The sequence below is a fragment of the Typopeltis vanoorti genome, chromosome 13 (assembly GCF_054136105.1).
Source record: "Typopeltis vanoorti isolate ZY-2024b chromosome 13, IOZ_Tvanoo_1.0, whole genome shotgun sequence".
In the NCBI taxonomy this organism is placed as follows: domain Eukaryota; kingdom Metazoa; phylum Arthropoda; class Arachnida; order Uropygi; family Thelyphonidae; genus Typopeltis; species Typopeltis vanoorti.
In genome coordinates this window covers 20746381-20773689 of record NC_143561.1, presented here as the reverse complement: position 1 = coordinate 20773689, position 27309 = coordinate 20746381, and the positions used below count along the sequence as shown (strand labels likewise).

Genomic DNA, 27309 nt, shown 5'->3' with positions numbered 1-27309 from the left:
ATGAGATATAATTCCTCTAAACATACAAACTTATTGTTTTAATACTGACCATATTGTAATGCATACAAACATCTTGCATTCTTTGCCTACCAGTTTCGCTAGCAAACTATCTAGCTTTTTCAAGGCGTTGATGGAAAAGTATAAAAAACTAGTAAATGCAAATTGAAAGGAACATAAAAACGTAAACAATCTAGTAGCTAAGGTTACACCTTCGCGTGACAGAGACTGAAAGGACTTATTGTTATTCATTATCACGCATGCATGTTTGTTGTAAACGCGTAATGTGATTACTGGCTAGCTGTAGTTCAGATGGATTCAGAGAGGATCAGGTTTTTCCATGAACTGTTCAGAATAGTACCCTGATTTCTGTTGAGGTTTCCACCGGTTAATAACACCATTGTGGCTTCCTTGAATAAACAATGTCTGTGGTCATCATCCAAATATGGCATGGAGCTGTTTTGCCACTCAATCGTGTGGTTAGACGTACAGAAATGATGTGCTAAGCCAGAAGAAATACTTCTGTTGTGGTTTACATCACCAACATGTTCTTTTTGTCTGATCTCTAAACGCCGTGAAGTTTGTCCGATGTAGGCAAGACCACAGGAGTAAGGAATGTAATATACTCCTGGATATTTGTAGAATGGCACCTTATCTTTTGGGGATCTTAAAAACCTGTCTGATGCTTGTGGTTGGTTTGAAGACCACTCTGATGTTGTAGGCTCTTAGTATTCTGGCTATTTGATAAGAAATTGGCCTGATGGAAGGGATCAATACAGTAGAAATGTGCTGGGAGCTTGATTCTTCTTGTCTGGGGGTTGTCACCATATAGATATTTTTTGATGATGTTCAGAGGATATCCATTTTGTGATAATGTGTTGGCTATTAGTGAGAGTTCAGTCTGTGTATCCTCCTCTTCTGATATAAACTTTCGGGCTTTATTTTTCAACATGTGGATAATGTTCAGTTTGTGTGTCCTGTGATGGTTTGAAGTATAATAAAGATATCTTCCAGTGTCTGTAGGCTTTCTGTAAATAGATAAGTTGACACTATTTGACATTATTTAATAAGGTTGCAAGATGCTTGCAAAGGTAAGTTGGGGATGACCTTCCATCAACGATTGGACGAAGAGGTATATCCTTTTTATGTATTTTAGGTGTCCCATATAAAACTTATTTTGAGAAAAAAACTTTCAAATTTATAAAGACAAACAAATTAGGAAATTCAATGAACTTTACAAAAAAAAATATCGGACACAGAACAACCTCCCGGATGACAAAGTGATCTTTAATTTATCGAATCATAGTCTCACAAAAAATGAATCCGACATTCTCAAAAAAGGTTTTAACTTTGCGATTATGCTCAAATACATTCCTAAAATGGATTTCGTGTGTGGAATTGAAAAAGGCCTATATCCACTACCACAAAACGTAGCCAACACTATTAGATTCAAAAGTACCATAATCCTAGCCAAAAACCAAACAACCTATTCTCAACATGTCTCCTTATGATAGAAAGGCAATCCTCAACTTGAAGAAAAACAAAGATATCATCATTACAAAGGCTGATAAGGGAAATTCAACAGTTATCATTAACTCTAAAGACACTCATGATAAGTTAAACGTATTACTATCAGATAACTCTACCTATAAGATCCTAGACAGAGACCCCACCATAAAAAATCATAATGAACCAAACCAACTAATCAGAAATTGTAACATTTGGTCAGAAGAAGTGAAGAGAACACTTAAATCCTCATATCCCGTCATTCCCAGGCTATATGGGATACATAAAATACATAAAAAGGATATACCTCTTTGTCCAATCGTTGATGGAAGGTCATCCCCAACTTACCTTTTGGCCAAGCATCTTGCAAACTTATTAAATAATAAAATAAGATCAACAGAATCCTATATCAAGAATAGTCAACATTTTGTAAATAATTCATTGCCTTATATCATGGACTCAGAGTGCTCTGTGTTCCAATAGTAATATACTTTTCATCAGCATAGTTTTGCTGTTAGTTGTCATGGTTGATGTGTGACTTATATGCATCTTTGAAAACAGGACCATGTAAGCTCTTCATATAATTTTTTCTTATGTATACCCTCATCATCCTTTAAGGTTTAGATTCTTTGGTTTCATATACTGCTAAAATAGTGGTACCACCCTTCCTTGCTCTCTTTTTCCCCTTATGCTAGTTTCATAGTTCCTCTTCTTGGCTAAAGTGCCCCCCCCCCCTCATTTCCACCTTGCTGTATAGGGTTTCTTATAGTTAATTTTGGTTGATGCAATCTTTAATCACACAAAAGCAGTAAGTTTTGCATAAATATGTCAACTGCATAGAAATGGACCTCCTCCATTTGAAGATACAACAGTATTGTTTACTTTTGCAGGCAAGCTGAGAGATTGTACCTGACCTTGAAGGTGAGAGTAATAAATACATTGCTTGGAAAGAAGTCTGTGGAACCCCCATGGACAAGACGCATTGTGCCATGTAACAAGTCATATATTTGTAACCAGCATTTTTTATTGAATTGAAATTGGACAGTGTGCAAGCAAGAGCCAATCTTTCTTCTACCATCGTTTGCTTTGTCTGGATTAAATGGCTGCAAGAAGGGAACGGATGAAATTTGAAAGAAACATTGTGGTGTGATCTCTGGTCAACAGGCAGTGATCATACTGAGATGGAGTGCAGGGAGTGAAGTGCAACTGCTACCTGCAGTGATACTACTCACCAAACATCACTGTAAAGTGCTACGAAGAATAATGCATAAAAACTGCCATTCGTCGACTGACACATTGAATGTGGAGTTCCAGGCATCGGCTGGAACACTAATCTGCAAAAACATTCAAAACCAAGACTCACAACATGGTTTCCATGGTAGGCATGCAATATGCAAGTCCCATATTACCCTAACCAACATGCAGTGTCAGCTTCAGTGGTTCAAAGAGCGCATACAGTGGAAGCTTGGAAAGCTGTGTTATGGAGCTACAAATCATGCTACACCTTCTACTGAGCAGATGGACAGGTGTGGCAGATGAATGCCTGGTGAATGTCTTACCAGAGTAACCTTAGCAGAGAAATTTGGGGGTAGTAGTGTGATATAGGGTCTTGTTTTCCCTGGTTTGACTCGGACCTCTGTTTGTGGTGATATGAACCTTAAACTCCTAGAGATGTATGAATATTTTGGACAATGCAATGCTTCCTACTTTGTGGCATTTCTATGGAACTGAGTATTGTCTCTTTCAGCAAGACAATGCACCATATCATAAGGCTGCTACTGTAACTGCATGGTTTTTGCATGATTTTTGATCATGGCAAAGGCAAGATGTTGACTTAACTGAAATAGAGCCAGTCTTAGAAGCCAGAAAACTATCCATCATGGAATTGAAAGACACTCCTGGCAGTCATTTTCAAAATCTTCATCAGCATCTTTCAGGTGAATGGTCAGATCTTCACATTGATTATTCAGATTCTAATGTTATTACATTTAAGACTACAATATATGATAAATACATAGGCACAGTTATTAAACACCTAGAAGGTAAGATTTCCAGATATGCCAATCAATCATGCCAATCATTTCAAGACTTTTCAATGCAGAAAGTCATGATCAGTGTGAAGCTTCTGAGATTCTTTTTGGTTATTATTCTTGAAATGGAAGTCCTGCAGTTTTAAACTATGAAAGAACTAAACTAGAATGGGCAGTTGCATCAAAAATGATTAATGGACAGTCATACAAAAATCTAGATCCAAGACAAATACTGCTGAAATTAGCAACAACACCTGAGCTCAAAGACTTTTCCAAATTTAGCAAAACTAGCTGTTGTTGGACTGGCCACACATGTGAGCACAGCTGAATGTGAAAGGGGTTTCTCTGCATTAAAAAGGATAAAAACTTGTATGAGTAATCACATCAGTCAGAAAACTCTAAATAATCTGATGCTTATTTCACTGGAGGGACCAGATCCAACAGATTTTAATTACATAAAAGCTGCTGACAACTGGGCTTCTAAGAAGATGAGAAGAATTAATCTATAGAATTTTAAGCTGTGAGCATTACAAGGTTTTTCATTACTTAATGAGAAAATAAGAAAAATCCTACTTTTGTTTGTTATAATTACTATATAAAATATTATCCTTGTTTGAAGTAATTTCTAATAAAATTACTATTTTAATTTGTTATGAAAAAGGGTCTTTCTTAACTCATTCAAAATTTTTGTATGCCTGGCTTATACTTCATTCCACCCAGCTGGTAAAAATTTCTGGGGAGAACACTGATCCTGTTTCCACTTAGTTTGCCAGATCAAGTTTGAATATGGTGGCATGGGGGGGGGGGGCTGTTGAAGCTACAAGAGACTGGTATGTCCATGTGCCTGTCACCTTCCATTGCATACTTCTGCCCCCCCCCCCCCCTCTGAATAAGAACAGTATAATCTGATATAGTTTTATTGTAATTATAACAAAATCTCCTACAAAATGTTTAAAAAATCGACAAAAAATAAAACAATCTAGCCCACAAAATAACTAAAACAAAATTTAACTGGAAAAAAAAAACATTAAAAGATTTCCATATCCTCTTCACCAACAAGCCAAATCAGTTGGAAATCTTAACAACCACCATCCACCTCAGTTGTACAGATATTCTGTCACAAGAATAGCGTGGTTTCATCAGGTCTTGACATCCTGTCAAAGAATGTTAAATTTTTAATTCTCCCTATGTGATCTGCTCTAGCTCAAAATTTTCTTGCCAGACATTTTTTGCATTCGGTTTCTTACTTTGTCATGCCTCGAATTCTGGTAATTACTTTGACCTCTAATTACCTGTCTCTAATATTTTCTGAAGTCCAAGATACCTAAACGCTGATGAAATCCTTGTAGACTTCGTCTACATCTCATATTGTCTTTTCTTCTTCATTTCCACTGATCAGTGATGATGATACTGTCTTAGTCTCATGACCGGGATCATGCTATCCATTATGACTTTTCCAATTTAAAATCATTTTCTCCTTGAATGGCATTTGCCATATAGCATAGAAATAAGCCTGTATTCAGCCTGTTCCACACAAAAAGTGTTAAAAGTCAGCCAACAAGCTGTCATCCAATTTTTTTTCACTTTAGTTTTCTCAAAAAGTCTTCGTTAGGTCATCAATAGCAAATATTTTCACTATCTGGAGGCTCGCTGGCATTATAGATTTCACCACTCTTGGGTCCAGCCAATCTACTATCCATCAAACTTTTGACAAAAGGGCTGCAAACCCATGGAAAGGTTTGGAGAAACTTGTGTTGTTGCTCTTAACATTTTTCTTCCTAAGCCTGTCCAAACTTGGAATACTGCTTACATATTCAGAATGGTGCATTTGAAAACTTTCAAAGAATGCTTGATGTTATTCAGAAGAAGACAATCCTATTAACTGATAATCCCCCTCATCCAGATTTGCACCAGTCATTGTCATCATAGATGTTTCTCTTTCAGCCTTATGCCTCTTCTAGAACACAAACAGCTACTAGTCAGTCTTCATTTACTGACCAGCTTTATATCGAACAAACCAATTTTCTACTGCTTTCATTCCATTTACTTCTCATTTTTGAAATAACTTTCCATGGCGTTTTAACCTGAGACTACAAACTTCATCTCTGCAAGAGATGTGAACTTTTTTTTACCCATAATACTATCTGCCTCGAAATCTCTGGGTGTGTTTTAATTGGAATTTTATTCACTTGTACTATAAATAAAGTAGGAGTGAAATAGATGTATAATCTAATTAAATAAGAGATTCGTAAGAAAAAGATTATGTGGAAGGAATGCCGTGTGCATAAGGATGCTGTCAGTTATGATTATTATAAGCAGCAAGCCAGAAGAGTCACAAGTGTTGTACAGAAAACTAAGTCTGAGTATGAAAAGAATTTGGCTCTTCAAGTTAAATATAACTCAGAAGAATTCTATCATTATGCTGCAAGTTAAAGAAATAGTGAATATGAAATATTCATTCTTTCTTTTGAATTATTTGAAAAAGTTATTTGAATAACTACTGAATGCAGATAGTATGCATGTGACTGACGCAGAAGTGATTGTTCATCTAATGAGTAGCCATTTTGCTAACAGCTCTCGAGCTGGTGTATGCTGCATTGAACTCACTGCACTGTACTACCTGTATTAGGAAATTCATGTGTATGAGGATGAAGTACTAGAGCTGTTGCACAAACTGAATATGAATTCTGTAATAGGAGCTGATGTGATATCAGCACGTATGCTAAAAGAGTGTCCAGCTGTACTGGTAATTCCTTTGATCAGGCTATATAATGTAAATCTCAGAACAGGGAAGATTCCATAGGAGTGTAAAGAATGTATGGTAATCCCATTGCACAAAAGTGGTGCAAAGACTTATGTATCCTACTATTTACCAGTCAGTATCTCAGGAGTGGTGGTGGAAAAGCTGGTTAGGGCTTGCATTCAGAAATGGATTGACAGAAAATCTCTACTTTGCAGCTTGCTCACATTCTGAGTTAGACGCAACATTTGACAGAATATAGCATAGAAGACTGCATAAATTGGAGAATGGGATTGGATTATAAACTATTGGCATGGATAAGAGGAAGACTCACTGACAGATATAAAAAAGTCGTGTGTGTGTGGGGGGGGTGGGTGAATCTTCAAGATTCAAGGTAACCAGTGGTGTGCTTCAAAGATTTGTCCTTGGTCCATTGTTATTCAATTTGTACATTAATGACATTGGAAGGATTTGACATGTGACATACAGCTATTTGCTGATGATGCAAAGATAGGTAGGATAATCAGAAGTATTGCTGATATGCACAGAATGATTTCAAGGCTGGAATTGTGGTCATGTGAAAATGGCTATCAGTTCAACATTAATCACATTTTGGTGTGATTAGATATCCAATGTCATATTATATTGATGGGATCATGCTAGAAGAAACTGATCTAGCTAGGGATCTTGGAGTTTTAATATACAGTAAGTTGAAGTACTGGAGTCATGTAGCAAAAATTGTAAACAGATTCATAGAACAATTGCAATGCTGAAACAAACTTTTCTTTGTAAAAATAGAAAGTATCATTTTGCTTCGTTAGTAGACCTTGATAAGACCTCACTTAGACCATTGTGTGCAGTTCTGGTTTCCGTGGTGATTCTGATGCAGTGGAGAGAGAGAGAGAGCACAAAGGAGAATGTCAAAAATGCTGTCAAGATTGTGGAATAATGATTATGAAGGCAGATTGAGAAGTTGTAGTTCACAGACACTAGGAAACAGCAGAAAGAGGGATGATATTATTGACAGTTACAAACTTTTGAGTTTCCATGTGTAAGTATGATCAGGAGATTGCACAATGGTCTGGCCGCCAGTTGCTCTAGCTCTTTAGCATGACCCAGGGTGCACTACGAGGAGGCGAGCTAGAATTGCGCGCCCCCTTTGTGGTACTATATGGGGCTCAAGTGCCACAACTCTGCGGTGCACTGCAATGGGTCTAGTTTACAGTGCAGCAGAGTTTGGTGCTCCTGTCTTGCTCAATAGTTACCATGTCAATAAACTAGATACTCAACTTAACTCCACTCTGTGTTAAATAACAGGTTGCATTAGGAGTACACTCTTACAATGGCTCCCCACTTTGAGCCATATTGCTCCTCCGGAACTGCGACGACAGGAAGCCTTGCTTTGTGAATATAAAAGAATTTTAAATAACCAAAATCTCCCAATACATGAATTTATTCCAAATGCTTTATCTAATAGACTAAAATCCAGAAGACCTACCATAAAAACCGCCAGTAATCTTCTTAGCCAGAATGACAGTATGATGAGTAGGTGGGATGTACTGTGGTTCCAAGCAGTATCACCTGAAGTTCGCAATCACATAAACATCTTCCAAAAACCATCTGGATTTGACCTGCCCAAGAATATATGGATGACGGCTAACAGGATTCGTACTGGCCATGGTGTATGTGGAGACTTACTTTCAAAGTGGGGTAAGATACCATATCCCCACTGTCCCAGTGGAGCCGAGACCCAAAGCATTTACCATATAGCACGGGAATGTGAGCTGACAGCATATCCAGGTGACTTTAAGGATATCTTTGACCTATCCCCCAGAGGCGATCAACTGGATCAAAAACCTAAATGTTAAAATATGACTAAGCTTCCGTCTGATGCGTGTCATAAATTTCATATTTGTATTTGTCTGAATGTAGAACTTATTTTTTATTTTTATTTATTTTTTTATCATATACACCTAAACCTCTTTTTACGTGAATTCGGATATCAAAAATTTTTTTGATATCCCAATTTTGATTTCTCATAAAATTCTGAGAATTTTGTAGAATTGCATTCTCGTTTCAATTAAGAAAATTCTAAATTCTTACGAATTTCATTTATTAGGAATTCCCCTAATTACATAACTGACTGCGCATAAAAAAGCAGTTCTAAGCAGTTTGAATTTGGTGTTTGAGTAGACAACACAGTTACCGCATTTTTTGCATTTGCATTTTTTAAGTGAAATCAAAATAAAAATCGTATTATAAAATTAATAATTTTGCTAAGAAATAATAAATGGTAAGCTATGTGTAATTTTCAAACTTTCATTTCATTAACCGAAGATTTTAATCCAGCCCACATGATGTTGCCGATAACCAAAAAAAAAAAAAAAAAGGAAAGCCGTTTCCTTGTATATAAAAATTCAAATTTTAGATTGTCTTCAAATTGGGGAAGGTGCGACGGGGCTGTGGGTAAGCATTTTGGAGTCTGTGAATCAACTGTCAGATCTATAAAGAAAAATGAAGAGGATATTAGAAATGCGGTATGTTCTGGTACAAAAATCGAGTGCGAAATTATCATCGTACACAGGAAATGTTGTTCTAGAAAAGGCTGAAAAAGCTTTAGTGATGTGGATAGAAGATAATGCACAAAAAAAGAATGCCAGTTGACGGAAATTCCATCAGCATTGAGATTTTATGAACAGATTAAAAAACTGCAGCCAGATACTTCATCTCAATCAAGGAAAAAATATGAATTTCATGCAAGCAATGGTTGGCTGGCTAAGTTTATTAAAAGACATGCTCTTCATAATATAAAAATTAAAGGTGAAACGGCTTCTGCTGATGAAACAGCTGCTAAAGCATTTCCACAAAAACTTGCTAAAATAATTGAAGATGGAGGTTACACTCATGAACAAGTTTGGAATATGGATGAAACTGGCCTTTTCTGGAAAAAAATGCCAAACAGAACTTGCGTATCAAAAATGCAAAAAACTGTTGGTGGGTTCAAAGCAGCAAAGGATCGCATGACACTCCTATTTTGTTCGAACTCTTCAGGAGTTTCGGATGTTAAAACCACTGCTCATAAATTGATCAGTAAGACCACGGCCAATGAAAGGCATAGATTTTCAAAAATTGCCAGTTTGTTGGATGGCCAACAAAAAAGCTTGGGTGACCATTGGTATTTTCACTGAGTGGTTCCACAAACATTTTGTGCCAGAGGTTAGATGCTATTTGAATGACAAGGGTCTCGAATTTAAAGTGCTTTGGATTCTTGATAATGCACCCGGTCATCCTGCCATAGAACATCCAAATGTGCAATTTTTTTTTCTGTGGCCCAATACCACATCATTGCTACAACCTCTAGATCAGAGTATAATTGCGACTTTTAAAACATATTATGTTAGACGAACATTTCAGTACATTTTGAACAAGCTAAATGATGATGAAACACTGTCAGTTATGGATGTGTGAAAAAAATTTTCAATTATGGATTGTATTGATCAGGTTCGATTATCGTTATCTGAATTGAGACCAGAAACTATGAATGCATGCTGGAAAGCTATTTGGCCTGCATGTGTTAAAGAGAATGCTCCTGTTCCCTTCAATCATACTGCAGAATTCCCCAATATAATAAGTTTGGCATGTGAAATTGGCAGAGAAGGATTCGATGATCTTACTTCGGCAGATATTGAGGAACTCATTGAGGAGGCCATACTATTTCAACTTTCACTGACAAACTGGTGAAAATGCATCATTGCTATGCTGTCTGTGGAAATTCACTAGACAAATCATCTGTTATAATAAAGTACTGTTTTTTTAGATTCTCTATAGTTAAACATTGACTCTAAAATGCCCTCTGAAGTCAAGACATAAATCCTTTACTTGTGTAGAACAATTGTTCATTACTCTGTGAAAAACAATGTCATTTGGTTCCAGTTAATGACATGGTCTCCTAAAGCATATTTCCATTGATGAAGAAAACAGATATAATATGTATGTTTTACTCTTATTTCAACAATATCATCTACACTGTCATTTTGCTAAATTTTAATTTATCATGCAGCTTGAGATCATAGTTATACTGTTGTTATCCCTTATCTACTGTTGCATCTGATGTTTTTTAAGTGTCTTAAGTTTGATTGTATCAATGCTTCGATGATATTGGCCAATACAAGTAATGGTTATTAGTGTAAATATTAGTATTACTACTGGAAAATGATCATGATCACTATTTGGTTTTGCATAGGATGAAATTGAAAATTTTGAAATGAAAAGTGTCTAAAAATTTTTTTAAAAAGAAAGAATAATAGTCATGTTTTAATCATCTTAAAGCTTTAGAAGTGCATTAGATGACCAAAGTATACAATTTATTTCTGTTAAAACATCAATCTGACAATATTGATGTTCTAACAGAAATAGACTCGTTTTGAGGAAAATTGTTAGTAAGGTTATACACAGTATCATGGTACTGTGTACAACCCTTAAGCATACATATCAGGAAATTGGTGATAATGTTATTACTTCTAAAACTGCAGAGTGTAGCTGAAATATCTACAGATGTTTGGGATCACTTATGGATGAAAGAGCATGGAAAACTGACCAGAACTTCTGATCTTGTCCTTCCCACCTTATGGTTCAATCCATTATTAGGTATCCATTTGGATACTAAACAAATTCAGGTGGGCTGGCAAGCAAGTCTCAAGATGACCCAATCATATTCTATATTGGCTTAAACCACAAGCAGATATGATAGTATAACATTATTCAGTTTTAGACAGGGTCTCAATTAGTGCAGATGATGAATCCCATGAAGTGGTTGCATTATTCGAATTAACACTATGTTTATTAATAAAATATTACATTAAAGGATAAAAAGAATATACATCATCATTATCATCATCAAATTTCTACCATGTACCTCAAGGGGTGTACAGGATATGATAGTACTACATGAAAAATTTACACCATTACTAAATTCCTATCTACAATTTCCCTCCAAATCAGTCTGTTACTTGTCAAGACTCCAACATTATCACTTCTTACATTTCTATCATCTAAGGCACTTTGTACCGTATCAATCAGACTATATCTGGGTTGTTTTCCTGCCAACCTGGCAGAGAACACTTGTTTTGCTAATCTTTCCTTGCCCATTCTATGTAAGTGACCATAACACCTGAGATTAGCTCTGCTAACGCATTCCTGAATGCTGACAGTGTCAAGTTCTTTCCTAATATCCTCGTTTTTAATATGATATTGCCATTGATGCCATCTGTTCACGCCTCTAATCTTTCTCAGGACGCTCATATCTGTGGTCTCTAGTCCTTGGTCAAGTGTTTTGCTTCTGACCCAGCTCTCAGATCCATAAGATAAAACTGGTTTGAAAACTGTCCTGTATACAGCTAATTTAGTGTTCCGACTAATTTCTCTCTTATTCCATATGAATTTATTCAATTGACTTCCTACCATACCAGCTTTGTTGATTCTGTTGTCTATTTACCATCTTCACTAAATATCGTGCCTAAGTAGCTGAAATGTTTTACTTGTTTCAGAGGTTCCTCATTCAAAACACAGTTGACATTTTCAATGATTCTGCATATTTATTCAATTTAGTCAGGGAATCTTGCAGACTTGTAGCAGATTTATTTAGAAGTATAACACCATCTGCATAAAGCAAAGAGCTGACATTAACATCTCCAATTTGATATCTTGTTTAATACCACTTTCCTTCATAATGTGATCCATATAGATAGTGAATAACAGATGGGATAATGTACATCCTTGTCTCACACCAGATTTAACATTAAACCATCTTCCTGTACTTCAATTCTAACTGCTGACTTACAACTCAAATAAAGACCAAGTATTGCTTGATATAATGCCCCATTGACACCATATAACTGTAGCATATTGAACAGCTTCTCTCTTGGCACCTTGTCATATGCCTTTTCCAGATCGACAAAACTTAAATACAGATCTTTGTTATATGCCTATGATTTCTCAACTATTTGTCTTAAAGTGAAGATCTGATCCTGACAGCCTCTATTTGGCCAACTTGTTCTTCGCCAAGCTTTTCTTCTGCAATTCTTCTGAACTGTTTCTTAAGTATACTTGCATAAATCTTACCAGGAACACTCAGTAGGGAAATACCTTTGTAATTTTCACATTCAGTTTTATTTCCCTTTTTATATATGGGTACTATGAGAGCTGCACTCCAATAATCGGGAAAATTTGCCCCTCTGTCCAGGCTTTCTGGACTATGCAGTGCAGCCACTGTAAGTCTTTTATACCACCATACTTTAGCATTTCTGGTCGAATATCATCTATTCCTGCTGCCTTTCCACATTTCAAGCCTTTGATGGCTTTTTCTATTTCAAGTATGGATATGTATTCCTGACTGTATGCTTGTTGAGTGTTTTTTATCACTGTGCTATCACTGCTTGTTTCATTTAGCAATTTTTTGAAATAATTACTCCATTCTTCAAGGATATCTTTTTCTCCTGTTTTCGTGTTACCTTTCATCATCATCATCAAATTTCTGCCATGTACCCTCAAGGGGTGTACAGGATATGATAGTACTACATGAAAAAAATTACATCATTATTAATTTCCTATCTACAATTTTCCTCCAAATCAGTCTGTTACTTGTCAAGACTCCAACATTATCAGATCTTATATTTCTATCTTCTAAGGCACTTTGTACCGTATCAATCCACCTATATCTTGGTCTTCCTCTGGATCGTTTTGCTGCCAAGCTGGCAGAGAACACTTGTTTTGCTAATCTTTCCTCGCCCATTCTGTTTAAGTGACCATACCACCTGTGATTAGCTCTGCTAATTTATTCCTGGATGTTGGCAATGTCAAGTTCTTTCCTAATATCCTCGTTTTTAATATGATATTGCCATTGATGCCATCTGTTCACGCCTATAATCTTTCTCAATACTCTCATATCTGCGGTCTCTAGTCTTTGGTCAGGTGTTTTACTTCTGACCCAGCTCTCAGATCCATAAGTTAAAACTGGTTTGAACACTGTCTTGTATACAGCTAATTTAATGTTCCAACTAATTTCTCTCTTATTCCATATGAATTTATTCAATTGACTTCCCACCATACCAGCTTTGCTGATTCTGTTGTCTATTTCTATATTTAATTTACCATCTTCAGTAAAAATCGTGCCTAAATTGCTGAAATGTTTTACTTGTTTCACAGGTTCTCCATTCACAACACAGTTGACATTTTCAATGATTCTGCCTATTTTCATTGTCTTTGTCTTTTTATTGCTGACCTTCATACCATATCTATTACAACAGCTATTCAATTTAATCAGAGAATCTTGCAGACTTGTAGCGGATTTATTTAGAAGTATAACATCATCCACATAAAGCAAAGAGCTGACATTAACATCTCCAATTTTGATATCATGTTTAATACCACTTTCCTTCATAATGTGATCCATATAGATAATGAATAACAGAGGGGATAATGTATATCATTGTCTCACACCAGATTCAACATTAAACCATTTTCCTGTACTTCCTTCAATTCTAACTGCTGACTTACAACTCAAATAAAGACTAAGTATTGCTTGATATAATGCCCCATTGACACCATATAACTGCAGCATATTGAATAGCTTCTCTCTTGGCACCTTGTCATATGCCTTTTCCAGATCGACAAAACTTAAATACAGATCTTTGTTATATATTTCCATGCTTTCTCGACTATTTGTTGTAAAGGGAAGATCTGATCCTGACATCCTCTATTTGGCCTGAATTCAGCTTGTTCTTCACCAAGCTTTTCTCCCACAATTCTTCTCAACCGTTTCTCAAGTATACTTGCATAGATCTTGCCAGGAACACTCAGTAGGGAAATACCTCTGTAATTCTCACATGCAGTTTTATTTCCCTTTTTATATATGGGTACTATGAGCTCTACTCCAATCATCGGGAATTCATCCCTCTGTCCAGGCTTTCTGAACTATGCAGTGCAGCCACTGTAAGACTCTTATACCACCATACTTCAGCATTTCTGGCCGAATATCATCTGCCTTTCCACATTTCAAGCCTTTGATGGCTTTTTCTACTTCAAGTATGGATATGTATTCATGACTGCATGCCTGGTCAGTGTTTTTTACCACTGTGCTGTCATCACTGCTTGTTTCATTTAGCAGTTTTTCAAAGTAATTACTCCAGACTTGAAGGATATCTTTTTCTCCCGTTTTCATGTCACCTTTATCATCTCTAATTCCTTTTACAGCACTCTTTCCTCCATTCTTAAGCTTCTTCAACAACCTCCAGAATATTTTGCCACCTTCTTGATATTTGTTTTCTATATTTTTGCCAAAGTCCTCCCATGACTTTTGTTTAGCTAGTTTTACACAGTGTTTAGCATGCTTGCATTTGTCTCTATATTCTCTAAGAGCACAAGTTGACTTATTTGACAGGAACTTTTGGTACTTTCTTCTTTTCTTTCACTGCCTGTTTAACTTCCTGTGTCCACCAGGGAGTTCTGATTTTTTTATCCTTACAGACAACCTCACCACATGCCTCTCTGGCAGAATCAATCAATGTTTTCTTCAGAGTTTGCCACTGAATCTCCAAGGTTTGATTCCTTTTCTCAAACTCTTTCATTTTTTCTTCAATAATCTTTGTGTATATTAGTCTACAGTTCACATCTGAGAGCTGCTCAACTTTTATTCGCTTTGAACTTTCTAACATGTCTATCTTTTCAATATGAAATTCAATTTTATCCTGCTCAAGACTAAATAGTGATCAATTCCAATTTCAAATCCTCTGTACACTCTGGTGTCCTGCACCAGGGAGAAAACATCACTATCCACAATAACATAGTCAATTGTTATATGTTATTCCTATCAACAATAACATAGTCATATGTTATTCCTAGCCTCTTCTCTCCACGTGAATTTGTGCACATTTTTATGTTGGAACATGGTGTTAGTAATAACCAGTCCATGTCCTGAGCAGAAATCCAACAGATATTTGCCATTATTATTAGCTTTGCTCTTTTCTCCAAATTTTCCCAAAATATTTTTGTATGTCTCACAATCATTTCCTACTCTGCTATTTAGATCCCCAACAAGGACCAACTTTTCATTTTTTTTTTGTCAGTTGCTTTTTGTAAAGCCTCAAAAAAAAAATTCCTCCACTTCTACCGTAGTAGAACCTTCTGTGGGACCATAGGCACAAATAAGTCTCATTGTCCAGTTCCCCATTCTCATATTTGCCCACATTACTCTACTTGAGACTGACTGCCATTCCAGAAGATTAGCCTCGTATTTTGTGTTGAATACTATGGCTACTCCTTCTTTTCCTTGATTTTCGTTGCCTGAATATAACATTTTGTATTTATTGCTCAGAAAGATCTCACCAGTTTTGGTCTTTTTTGTTTCAGTCAGCCCTAATATGTCGATCTGGTACTTATCTAATTCCTCAGCTAGCTCCAATTCTTTGCCATTCAGTCTTCCTACATTGATTACGTTGTTTGGTTTAACCGATCTTTAACTCTGGTGATGTTGAGTTGGGGTTTGTTTTCAGATTTGTTCCAGTATTTGACTTTTCGCTGTTCGCCCTGGTTCCCTGGCGAAAACAATGGGGGCCTTGTTTAACTGTGCGACGCCCCAGCCGGCATGAAATTTTGTAATGTTGTACCATAATTCTATATTTTGGTTTAACCAATAAGAATACAATTTGGTCAGCTAAATTCCCAAATTGCCAGCTCGTCCGTTCAGTATCCAAGTAGATACCCAACAGGGTGCACCATGAGAAGGTGAGGATTGGACATTATGTCAGAAGCCCTTGTCGGTTCTCCGCATTCCTTTAAAGGCCATGCGGGGGTCTTCTCTCAGTTATACAGCTTTGACCCCTTTTACTTCTCTTTCCTCCATTTCTGAGGTTCTTCAACAACCTCCAGAATATTTTTCCATCTTCTTGATATTTATTTTCAATGTTCTTGCCAAAGTCCTCCCATCACATGTTTAGCTAGTTTTACACAGTGTTTAGCTTTCTTACATTTGTCTCTGTATTTCTCTAAGAGCACAATCTGACTTTTTTTCGAGGAACTTTTGATATGCTTTCTTCTTTTACTTCACTGCCTCTTTAACTTCTTGAGTCCATCATGGAGTTCTGATTTTTCTATTTTTGCAAACAACCTCACCACATGCCTCTCTAGCTGAATCAATCAGTGTTTTCTTCAAGGCTTGCCACTGAATCTTAAAAGTTTGGTTCCTGTTCACAAAATCTTATTTTTTCTTCAATAATCTTTGTGTATTTTTGTCTACAGTTCACATCTGAGAGCTGCTCAACTTTTATTCGCTTTAAAACTTTCTTAGATGTTATTCTTTTCGATATGAAATTCAATTTTATCCTGCTCAAGACTAAATAGTGATCACTTCCAATTTCAAATCCTCTGTACACTCTGGTGTCCTGCACCAAGGAGAAAACATCACTATCAACAATAACATAGTCAATGAGACTTTTCTTATTCCTTGCCTCTTCTCTCCATGTGAATTTGTGCACATTTTTATGTTGGAACATGGTGTTAGTAATAACCAGTCCATGTCCTTAGAAGAAATCCAACAGGTATTTGCCATTATTATTAGCTTTGCTCTTTTCTCCAAATTTTCCCAAAATATTTTTGTATTTCTGACAATCATTTCCTACTCTGCTATTTAGATCCCCAACAAGGACCAACTTTTCCTTTTTCGTTATTTTAGTTGCTTTCTCTAAAGCCTCAAAAAATTCCTCCACTTCAACCTTAGTAGAACCTTCTCTGGGACCATAGGCACAAATAAGTCTCATTGTCCAATTCCCCATTCTCATATTTGCCCACATCACTCTACTTGAGACTGCCTACCATTCAAGAAGATTAGTCTCATATTTAGTGTTGAATACTATGACTACTCCTTCTTTTCTTTGATTGTCATTCCCTGAATATAACATTTTGTATTTATTGCTCAGAAAGATCTCACCAGCTTTTGCCTTTTTTTGTTTCAGTCACCCATATTATGTCAATCTGTTACTTATCCAATTTCTCAGCTAGCTGCATTGCTTTGCCATTCAGGCTTCTTATGTTGAAAGTACTGATCTTTAACTCCGGTGATGTTGAGTTGGGGTGTGTTTTCAGATTTGTTCTAGTAGGTGACTTTTCGCTGTTCGCCCTGGTTCCCTGGCAAAAACAACAGGGTTCTTGTTTAACCGGGTGAAGCCCCATCGGGCATGATATTTTGTCATGTTGTGCCATTGTTTTGTATTTTGGTTTAAGCCAATAAGAATACAGTTTGGTCGACTAAATCCCAAATTGCTAGCCATCCTCGTTCGTTCGGTATCCAGGTAGATACCCAACAGGGTTCACCATGAGAAGGTGAGGATTGGACATTAGGTCAGAAGCCCTGGTTGGTTCTCCGCATTCCTTTAAAGGCTATGTGGAGGTCTCTTCTCAGTTATACAGCTTTGACCCTTAAGCACCCTATTAATTTTCTTTTCCAATTAGTAAGCTAAAGGAGGCCAAATAAAAACATAACATATTGGTTTAGACATAAATTCTAGCATCATTCTGAGCCTACCAAAGAACTCCTCTCCTATTCTGATGCCAGCTGTGCCTTATGATCTTTGAACATATAAAGTACAACTTCTGTCTATTTATGTGTCGACCTCATACATCGAGATGGCATTCCCTGAAGAAAAACAGAACTATCATATTCTCCTGGGAAAGTAGATTCTCACAATTTATAGGGGTGCAAGAATAGTTCATTTGCAATATTGTTTGTTGTAGTGAATTTCCTTTAGAATTGCTATACCTTTTTTCTTCTTTTTTTGTTCATAGTTTGTTATACCTGTTTGCTATGAGAACAGTTAACTATGGACAAAAAACACCAATTTCCTTAATATGCTGTAAGGCATTTACAGGATACTATGATTGTACTATGTGAAAAGCGTGCGTTATTATTATTTTTTTATAACTTGGTACTCTTACGTTTCTCCTCTACTGTTTAAGGGACTTTTTACCTTATATTACCTCTGCACACATTTCTGAATGCTAATGACTTCCTTCCTTTTAAATTGAAAATCTGATGCTGACAAGTTGCAGTTTGACTTTCCACCTTCTGTTTCTCCAAATTTCTCTTTCATAATTAATCTTACTCTTTTCTAATATGCTTGCATCAATCTTACCTAGAACATTCAGAAAAGAAATTCCATTGTAATAGTCATATTCAGTTTTTTATTTATTTTTTTTATTTTTATTTTTTTTTTTAATTTTTTTTTTTAATAGTAACTTGAGAGCTGTTCTCCAGTAAAACAGAACTCATCCTCCTGATTTATGCAATTCAGAGGCACTGCTAAACATCCATGTAAATCACTTATAGCCATTATCCTTGATTTCAGTCGTGACTTCTTCATGTAAAAGAAGCTTGTTATAGCTAATCACCTTCTCCTTGAAGAAACTATGCTATGCGATGATCAACAAATGATTTCTATCAAGAATATTCTTGATACAATTCCTAATTAATATTTCCAGTACTTTCTCTCTCTCTCTTTTTAAATGTTGCTCACACCCATGAAAAGTTATTTTCAAATCTATAGTACATTTTGTACTGTGTGTAGGCTAAAGATTTTTTTTTCCCTTTACTTTTATCAATTTTATAATTTTTTGTATTTTATCCTTGGTCTGTGCAGTTAGCCTAGTGGCAATGTGCTTTGTTACTATATGTCTGGGAAAGGCGTGTCCTGGGTTCAGTTCCCATCGCCGATGTGAGGAGCTTAAGGATCTTTCTCAGGCATAGCCAAGTTAGCCAGTCTTGGACGTGGACAGCAGGGTTTTTCTCCCTGGTTTATCTGTGGTTTTCCTCCTGCAAACAGGCAAACCAGCCCCGTGAACACACACACAGCTACAACCATAGAATATACTGGAAAGGCATACGGCTAATCACCTTATCCTCAGGATGGGTACGACTTAGAAGGGCTGAAGATAGCTTTGTAACAGGCCAGTAGACCTAACACGTAGAAGGAAGAAGAAAAATATAGATTAAAAAAAATATATTTTTTACATAGTCTGAAAATTCTGCTCTAGAGATTAAACATGGAACTTTTTCAAGCTACTTTAGGCTTCCAGTAAGTGGTGTTGTAGTTTCACACTGGAAGATGAAATTCATCTCCCACCTAAATATCACTATATCTATATCTACATATTCTATATCACTAAGAAGATGTATTGGTCTGTAATTCTCCATTTTATGAGACAACCCACCCTTATGAATTTGAATAACTTTTGCAAACTTCCAATTAGAAGAGACTATTCTCACACCTAAGGACTTATTGCTAATGATTAAAAGTGGATTAATTAATTCTGACATAATATCTATTTACTGCCAAGGAAGAGAGATGATCTCTATTTCCAACCTTATAACTGTCAAGTGATATATCAAATATTTCTTTCTTCTGTATTTTTTGCTGACTCCAGATTTATTATTAAATTTACACTTAGGGATATGTTTAAACATTAAATAATGCAAAAATGGCCCTCAGTACTATGCGTTTTGCATTTTTGTCTCTTCTGTTAAACATATCTCTCAGATAATGCTTGTTAATTCTCGTAACATACTATCAGAGTTATTTAAGAAATTCCATCCTTGATCATTTCTAATTATCTTTTTATCCATTGTCTTAATTTCTCTTTCAAAGTCAGATAATTGCTGACTGTTACAAAATGTGGAACCTGTTACAAAAGGGTTCCAAGTAATTAATATCTTGAATTACTAATTCTTGTAATGTTATCAAATTCACGAAGCTGCTCCAAAAATTTATTACCTTGTTGCATTATCATTGCTTTCAATCTCTCATTCCGTATCTCCCATATTAAAATCCTCCATTAATAATACTTGACTCTTTCTTATCTAAGTAACTGGCATATAATATCAGCATTACCTTCTCTATTCTGGTAACATATACTTCCACTCACTACTTCCACTCAACTCCATGCTATTATGCACTACACTGTCTTAAATTCCTGTTTGCTTGCGTGGCAACTGACAAACAGGAATTTAAGATATGGTGGGCATGGTAATAGGAATGGTAAGAAAAACTCACTATTCCTATTTAAAAAAAAAAAAAAGTAACCAACTTCATTGATTTTCATTTGAGGATATCTCCTTTGAGTTTGTTCTTGGCTTATTGAGGGGAGAAAAAAAGTTTTAATACTTCAGAGTATTTATTGTTCAAACATTGTTTTTCTTAGATTTTTGATGTCATTCATATATCAGTGCTAGTAAAATGCTTTCATTTTATTTTTTACTGGTCCTTTTTAGTCAGTATTGAAAATATACAGTGATTTCAATAACCTTGTGAGTCTATCTTCAAGTATATTATTATTATTACCACTCTCTGAATCCACCAACTACAACTAGCCGCAACTACACCAATGCTATCTGCTGCCTATATCACCACCACTGGTATTTTCATAGACATTCACAAACATCCATACCCATGGCGGGATTTGAACCCGCAGCCTTTTGGCTGGAGAGCAGATACGCTAACCACTCAGCATCTTTTTTTTTTTTTTTTTGATGGGGGGGGGGAGTCAATCATGATTGGAAAAATTGAATGTATACCAGTTACACAAGGTTACTTTGTTCAGGCAAGTTTCAACAGTTTTTTCATGGAATCTTATGAGCCACTCCCAGCATTACCCTGGCCACACAGTCCATTCACTGGATTGTGTGGTCAGTTCCATGTTAAGAGGAAGCTGTGATTGGCTAATTTGTGGGTCCATGTAAATTTTGCATAGTTTAGGTCCTCAGAAGAAAGTCTGGTTGTGCTTTGTTCCATGGATCCAGTCATCTGTTTATATTCATCAGTCATGATTGGAAAGATTGAATGTATACCAGTTACACAAGGTTGCTTTTGCTTTGTTCAGGCAAGTTTGAACAGTTTTTCATGGAATCTTATGAGCCACTCCCAACATTGCCCTGGTCACACAGTCCATTCACTGGACTGTGTGGCCAGTTCCATGTTAAGAGAAAGCTGTCATTCATAATAGGAATGTTATTTTCCTAATTTAATGGATTTTTTTTTTTCTCAGATAAAGGAAAAACAAGCCAAAACTAGTCAATGCATTTTGTATATCTATTTTGGCATCTTGCAGCCACACATAAAAGCATTTATAAGCTGGTGATTTTTTATCACAGTTAAATGACAGATTGAATATCACACTTCAAGAGTGTAATCTCCAAAAGCCACAAACCCTATTGAAAAATATCCAAATGAATACAAGATGAATTGCAGTTTTTGAAAGCTTAATATGGAAGGAACTGAATGATGCACAGAAATCTGTACCAAAGCGCGCGCACACACACCAGCAGTCATGTGCCATTGTGTTATGGGATAGCATAAATTAAAACGTATGCTGCAAACACAGAACCACAGAAGATCATTAACTGGTTTCTGGAAAAACATCAGCTTTGCTTTTCATTAAAAGTGACTTATCATGAGAGAGTTTCAAAGAATCAGTAGAAATCCTTGAATCATCCCATCGTGAGCATGGATGATTGTCTTTGGAAATACTAGTGGTGGTGGTCTGTGGTAGATGGCGTTGGTGTAGTTGCAGTCATTTGGCAGATTGAGTGGCAAAGACAGAGTTGTGCCCTCCCCTCGATGAGTCTTGGACTTCCTGGAGGTGTCTAATAATAATAACCATGAGATCAAATTACCCGTTTTGAAAGCCTTAATAAAGTGTTATAAGCTAATAGACATAGACTATAAAAAGTCTTATTTGTGCAAACTGTCAATGAAATCTTAAGAGGTAATTTTTAATTTTTTAAGTTTAATTGTTATCATATCGGTTTAAAAATATTATCCTTCAGCAAGACCAAGAAAGGAAAAAACATTTTGTGTATAAGTTATATTGTGCTTGTATATTTTTCTATTTTATTTTATGAATTCTTAGGATGTCAGAATAAACATGACAAAACAGACTCATCATTGTCACTTGTTGAGGAAAAAGACTTTAATATTAAAATAGTTGAATCATGTCTCATCATAATCACTACATGTGGGCAACCTTATTTTTTTTAATCTCTTTAAATCTTTCTAATGTGGTACTGCATACTGTGCCTATTTAATTCATTTATTTCAAACTGAACAGCTATTTGTTGTCGTTCACTAAAGGTAGTGAGTAAGATGATTATAGAAATCAGTTATTCAATTATTTCCTTCCTGGTCTGGCTGAGTGATATCCAATATTCATCATCCAACTATGAGTTCAAATGCCACTGTGGAAATGCATGTAAATGTCTTTAGTTGATAAATGATTTACATCACTTGATGTGAGACAATGAGTGCACAGAAGTTGCTTTAAGAAATTTTGTGTTTTGTTTCTAGAGAAGGATTTCCAGATTTTTTCAGCCCGAAACTCGGATTTTTCAGAACAGGCAAACTGGCCATATAAACACATGGATTTACAGCCATGAATACTTATGATAATATATGAAAGAGATAGGGTCCTTACCACGTCATTATGCCCATAGTTAACCATGAGTCCTGTCATGGTAGTCAACCTCCTAGATTGGAGACAGCACGTGAATGGGATCCCAACAACAGTACTGATTTCGGTAGATTTATGGCATTTTGTAGTGGGATTCACTTAAAGTAATAATAATAATGTGTCATTTGTTCTGCATGTCTCTTTTCGTTTCATTTAAAGTAGAGGATTTGCTTGAGAATATGTATTTATTATCCAGGATAGTGATGTGGCTATCACACTCAGGATGATCCTTCAGGAGATGTAATCTCAGCATTCTTTATCTATACATGTTACACTCAGGTATAGGTTTGATTTGTGGAGGGAGAACATGTACTAATATGGTACTGAGTTAGCTCATTTCCTTAAGGTGTTATTACACTGAATGTTAGGTATCAATTTTTTAACTTATTTCTGCTTAAATCATTTATGAGTCACATCATGCAATCATCATCACAGTTAAACTTGACAGATTAGATAATTATAATCTGTCAACTTTAACTAATAAACATAGGCCTGGTTGAAATCTGGTGTATTGTCAAAAAGATAATTAAAGAAACTATTTAGTGCAATTGTAAAGAAATGTGGATATTTGCAGTTATATTTTGAAACCTTAGATTGTTTTTTTAAAACTGTTTGATACCTATAAATCAGTATAATTAATAAAAAAATAATTATATTTTAATTTTTTTTTATTTAAAACTAAATAAAAAATTAGTAAAATAAAAAAACAACCATTGAAACGTTATTTGTCTGAAATATTCAGAAATGGTTTATTGAATTTTATGTATTTAAAGGTTGAACTGAGGAAAAAGCTCACAGAGAAAGCAAAGTCTGGTGATCTTAAACCAGTGGAAAATGGTGATGCTTCAGCAATCAAGCCAGGTGAGTTCAGTCTGTTATATTATATTCTTTCACTGTTTCTGCTGCAATATTCTGTTCAGATTATATGGAATTAACTAGAATTATATTATTTTGAAATGGAAAGTGTAAAATTAATGTTTGCTGCATATAGTATAGTATGATGCATGTATTTAGAAACTGTGATAACAGGATTTATTAATAAGATTGATTGTAAGTTAAGTTATTGGCATTTTTTCTGCCACCTGTTGTCCTCAATTTTAAAAAACATCTAATTTTTTGAATCAAATAAACATACTGAGCACCTGCACGGAGACTATTAATACTTAAAAAGTTACTAATTCATTAGTTCAGCTTTATAGTAGCAAGCTTAAACGTAAGCCATTTCACTAATACGCCAAGAGAACAAACCATACTACTATTACAAAAATTATTTCTGCTAGATATTAATCATATGATTCAAACATTGCATCAGCAGTAGGCTTTTTCCATTTTTCCAGGACAAATACTGTGGAGTCATCGTTGTCTTTGTTTATTCTGCCTTTTCATAGTCATTTGAGAAACAGACCCTGATGGGTTGAGCCCTCCTAATGAGGGATTAAGTATGTATGTAGGGATGAAAAGCCCAAGTTTCCGGGTGAAAAACTCTCTACCTCTGTATAAGACTGGCTAACTCACCTTTAGTCAAAAGAGACCAGATAATGGCTCCTAACATCATGCAACCTGGGAATAGAACCCAAGTTTTTCTGACCAAAGGGATTATTCTATACTGACTTAGCTATGAAGGCTTATTGGAACAATAGAAAAGTATAACACATATGCAAGTTTGAATCCCTCTGTACATGTAGTATTGCTATCTTCAACGCCATTAACCAAATTTATAATCTTACCTTATCCCATTCTCAACAATGATGGTACCTGGAGTATACCAAGTACCGTGTTCATGCAATTTTTCATATAATGGATAAACGTGAAGATCAGTCAAATATATTTCTGAACATAAAAATCACATCTGAAATTGAAAACATCATTCGTAGGATTTAGTGAGGAAAATGCAAAATTACTGCAGAGAACTATGTCTGTATATGAACATGAATGGCTTTTCAAAGAAATTACTGAAGCCGTACTTCATTAACCAAACCTTAATTGTAATGACTGCCTTTCCATCCTAAAAGTTTGACAAATTGTTATACTCAGTTGTGTTAAATGGATTGTATTGTAAATAATTAACTTAATTAATTATAATTTTCAGCTCAATAGTTTTGTGCAACTACATAAACAGAGGGATTCAAATTTTGAACTGTAGTGTTCTGTTGTTCAGTTTCCTTTCTGTTTTTCACGTGCATTGATGATGTCTTACGATATATATATATATGACACAATATTTTTAAAATAAATATAATTATCTACTGTGGCATATATGTGATTGTTTAATTATGGAAACTTCACAGGTCTCACTATACAACAACATCTTGAATCCACTTAGTGTTAATTTTTGAACTCCTTAACTATTCAATTCTAATACAGTTGGCTGCATAATGAATATCTGTACTGTAATACTAAATGTTTTTTTTTTTTTTTAATTATAATTCTCCCGAGGAATATTTAGCTATTAAGAGGGTTTAATAAATTAAAATTATTTTTACAACTAATAGCCAGCATGCAGATATTAGCATTTAATATGAATTTAAAGCACAGAAGTCTCAAAAACACAATACAACTATTTAACAAAGAAACTGCCATAAAGGAAATCCTCCTCCCCCTCCCACTGCTTAATGCACTGAATATATTCCTCATGGTTAAGTGAATATGAATATGCATTCACCATTTTTATCATAACATCTGATTCAATGAAGTATTATATAATTTCTCTTTCAGTTCAATAGTATTTGGCTTGATTACTAGGAAATTCAATGGTACCAAAATAATTGTAATTTAAAAAATATAAATGTAGACAAATCTGGTAGAGGGGGAGTGCTTAAGGGTCAAAGCTGTATAACTAGATGAGACCTCCATATAGCCTCTAAAGGAATGCAGAGAACTGACCAGGGCTTCTGACCTAATGTCCATTCCTCACCATCTCGTGGTGCACCCTGTTGGGTATCTACCTGTATGCTGAATGAACAAGGATGGGCTGGCAATTTCGAATTTAGCCGACCAAATTGTATTCCCATCGGCTTAAACCAAAATACAAAATGATGGTACAACATCACAAAATTTCATGCCAGCTGGGGTGTCTCCCGGTTAAACAAGGACCTTGTTGTTTTTGCCAGGGAACCAGGGCGAACAGCGAAAAGTCAGCTACTGGAACAAATCTCAAAACACACCCCAACTCAACATCACCAGAGCTAAAGATTGGTACTATCAACATAAGAAGCCTGAATGGCAAAGAAATGGAGCTAGCTGAGGAATTAGATAAGTACCAAATCGACATAATAGGGGTGGCTGAAACCAAAAAAGACAAAAACTGGTGAGATCTTTCTGAGCAATAAATGCAAAATGTTATGTTCAGGCAACGACAATCAAGGAAAAGAAGGAGTAGCCATAGTATTCAACACTAAATACGAGGCTAATCTTCTTGAATGGCAGGCAGTCTCAAGTAGTGTTGCCAATTTAGCTCTTTTGGAGCTAGATCTGGCTCTTTTTTTCCTTCCCTAGCTCCAAAATTTTAATCTAGCACCTAACTCCTTCAGAACTAGTTTCAGCTCTTTTTAGTTGTTTTTATAACTTACTGTTAAAGAAATTGTTTTAAAAGTTTTCCAGATGTTCACATTTGATAAAGAATTGTATTGTACGTTTGGTACGAACATCATACATGTTTCAAATGCATGATGACGTCAGTCAGTCACATGGCCCAACAGTCTGTATTTTGTCGTTTTAAAGTTGATAGCATCGCTACAAGTTGGTCTTTGCACGATGTTCTGGTTGGTAGTTACGATAGCGAGTGGGAAGTTTTCAAAGACTGATCGTAATTCGTTGCAGTAAAGAGTTGTATACCCTTCTTCAAAAATGAGCAATTTTTGAAGAAGGGTATTTTGGAGAAAAATAAAGCTTACAAGCAAAAATTTAGGAGGGCGTGGTTGCAAATGGGAATGTTTAGTAAATGGTTGTATGAAGTTCCTGGTGACGCTACAAAAGGCCACTATAAGTTTTGCAGATTTGATGTAGCTGCTAAATATTGTCAGCTTGTAAACCATAGCAAAACTAAGAAATATCTTGCTGCAGTTCCATATAAGGCTGTTCCTATTAGAAATATGCTTGTGAAAAAGTCTGATGAGACCGTGAACTTTGAAGGTAGGTTAACATTATTTCTTTGTTGTCACTCATCATTCAACAGTTGCGATCATCTAGTAGATCTTTGCAAAAACATCATCCCAGACAGGCAAATTATGCCAAAGGTAAAAATGCACGGAACTAAGTGCTCTGCAATTGTAAAGAATATTCTAATTGAGCATTTTGTAGAAGATCTAATTGCGGACATTGGAGATGAAAATTTCAGCTTGCTAATAGATGAATCGAATGATATCACAGTGAATAAGATTTTAGGAATGGCCATCATTTATTATAGCAGGAAATTCAACAAAATTATATATACATTTTTGAGCATGATGGTTCTAGAAAAGCGTGAAGCCAGTGGTATTGTGGCTGCAC

The 27309-nt window shown here is 35.6% G+C and overlaps 1 protein-coding gene across 2 annotated transcripts in view; it reads left to right on the top strand.

Annotated features, from left to right (window-relative positions):
- Positions 1-27309, top strand: part of Sf3b1 (splicing factor 3b subunit 1) — a 329390-nt gene that overhangs the window by 102958 nt on the left and 199123 nt on the right. For both annotated transcript variants that reach the window (XM_090402705.1, XM_090402706.1), the window contains one exon: positions 23595-23682. In XM_090402705.1, the coding sequence (XP_090258831.1) occupies positions 23595-23682 (88 nt within the window). The remainder of the gene's footprint in view (positions 1-23594; positions 23683-27309) is intronic.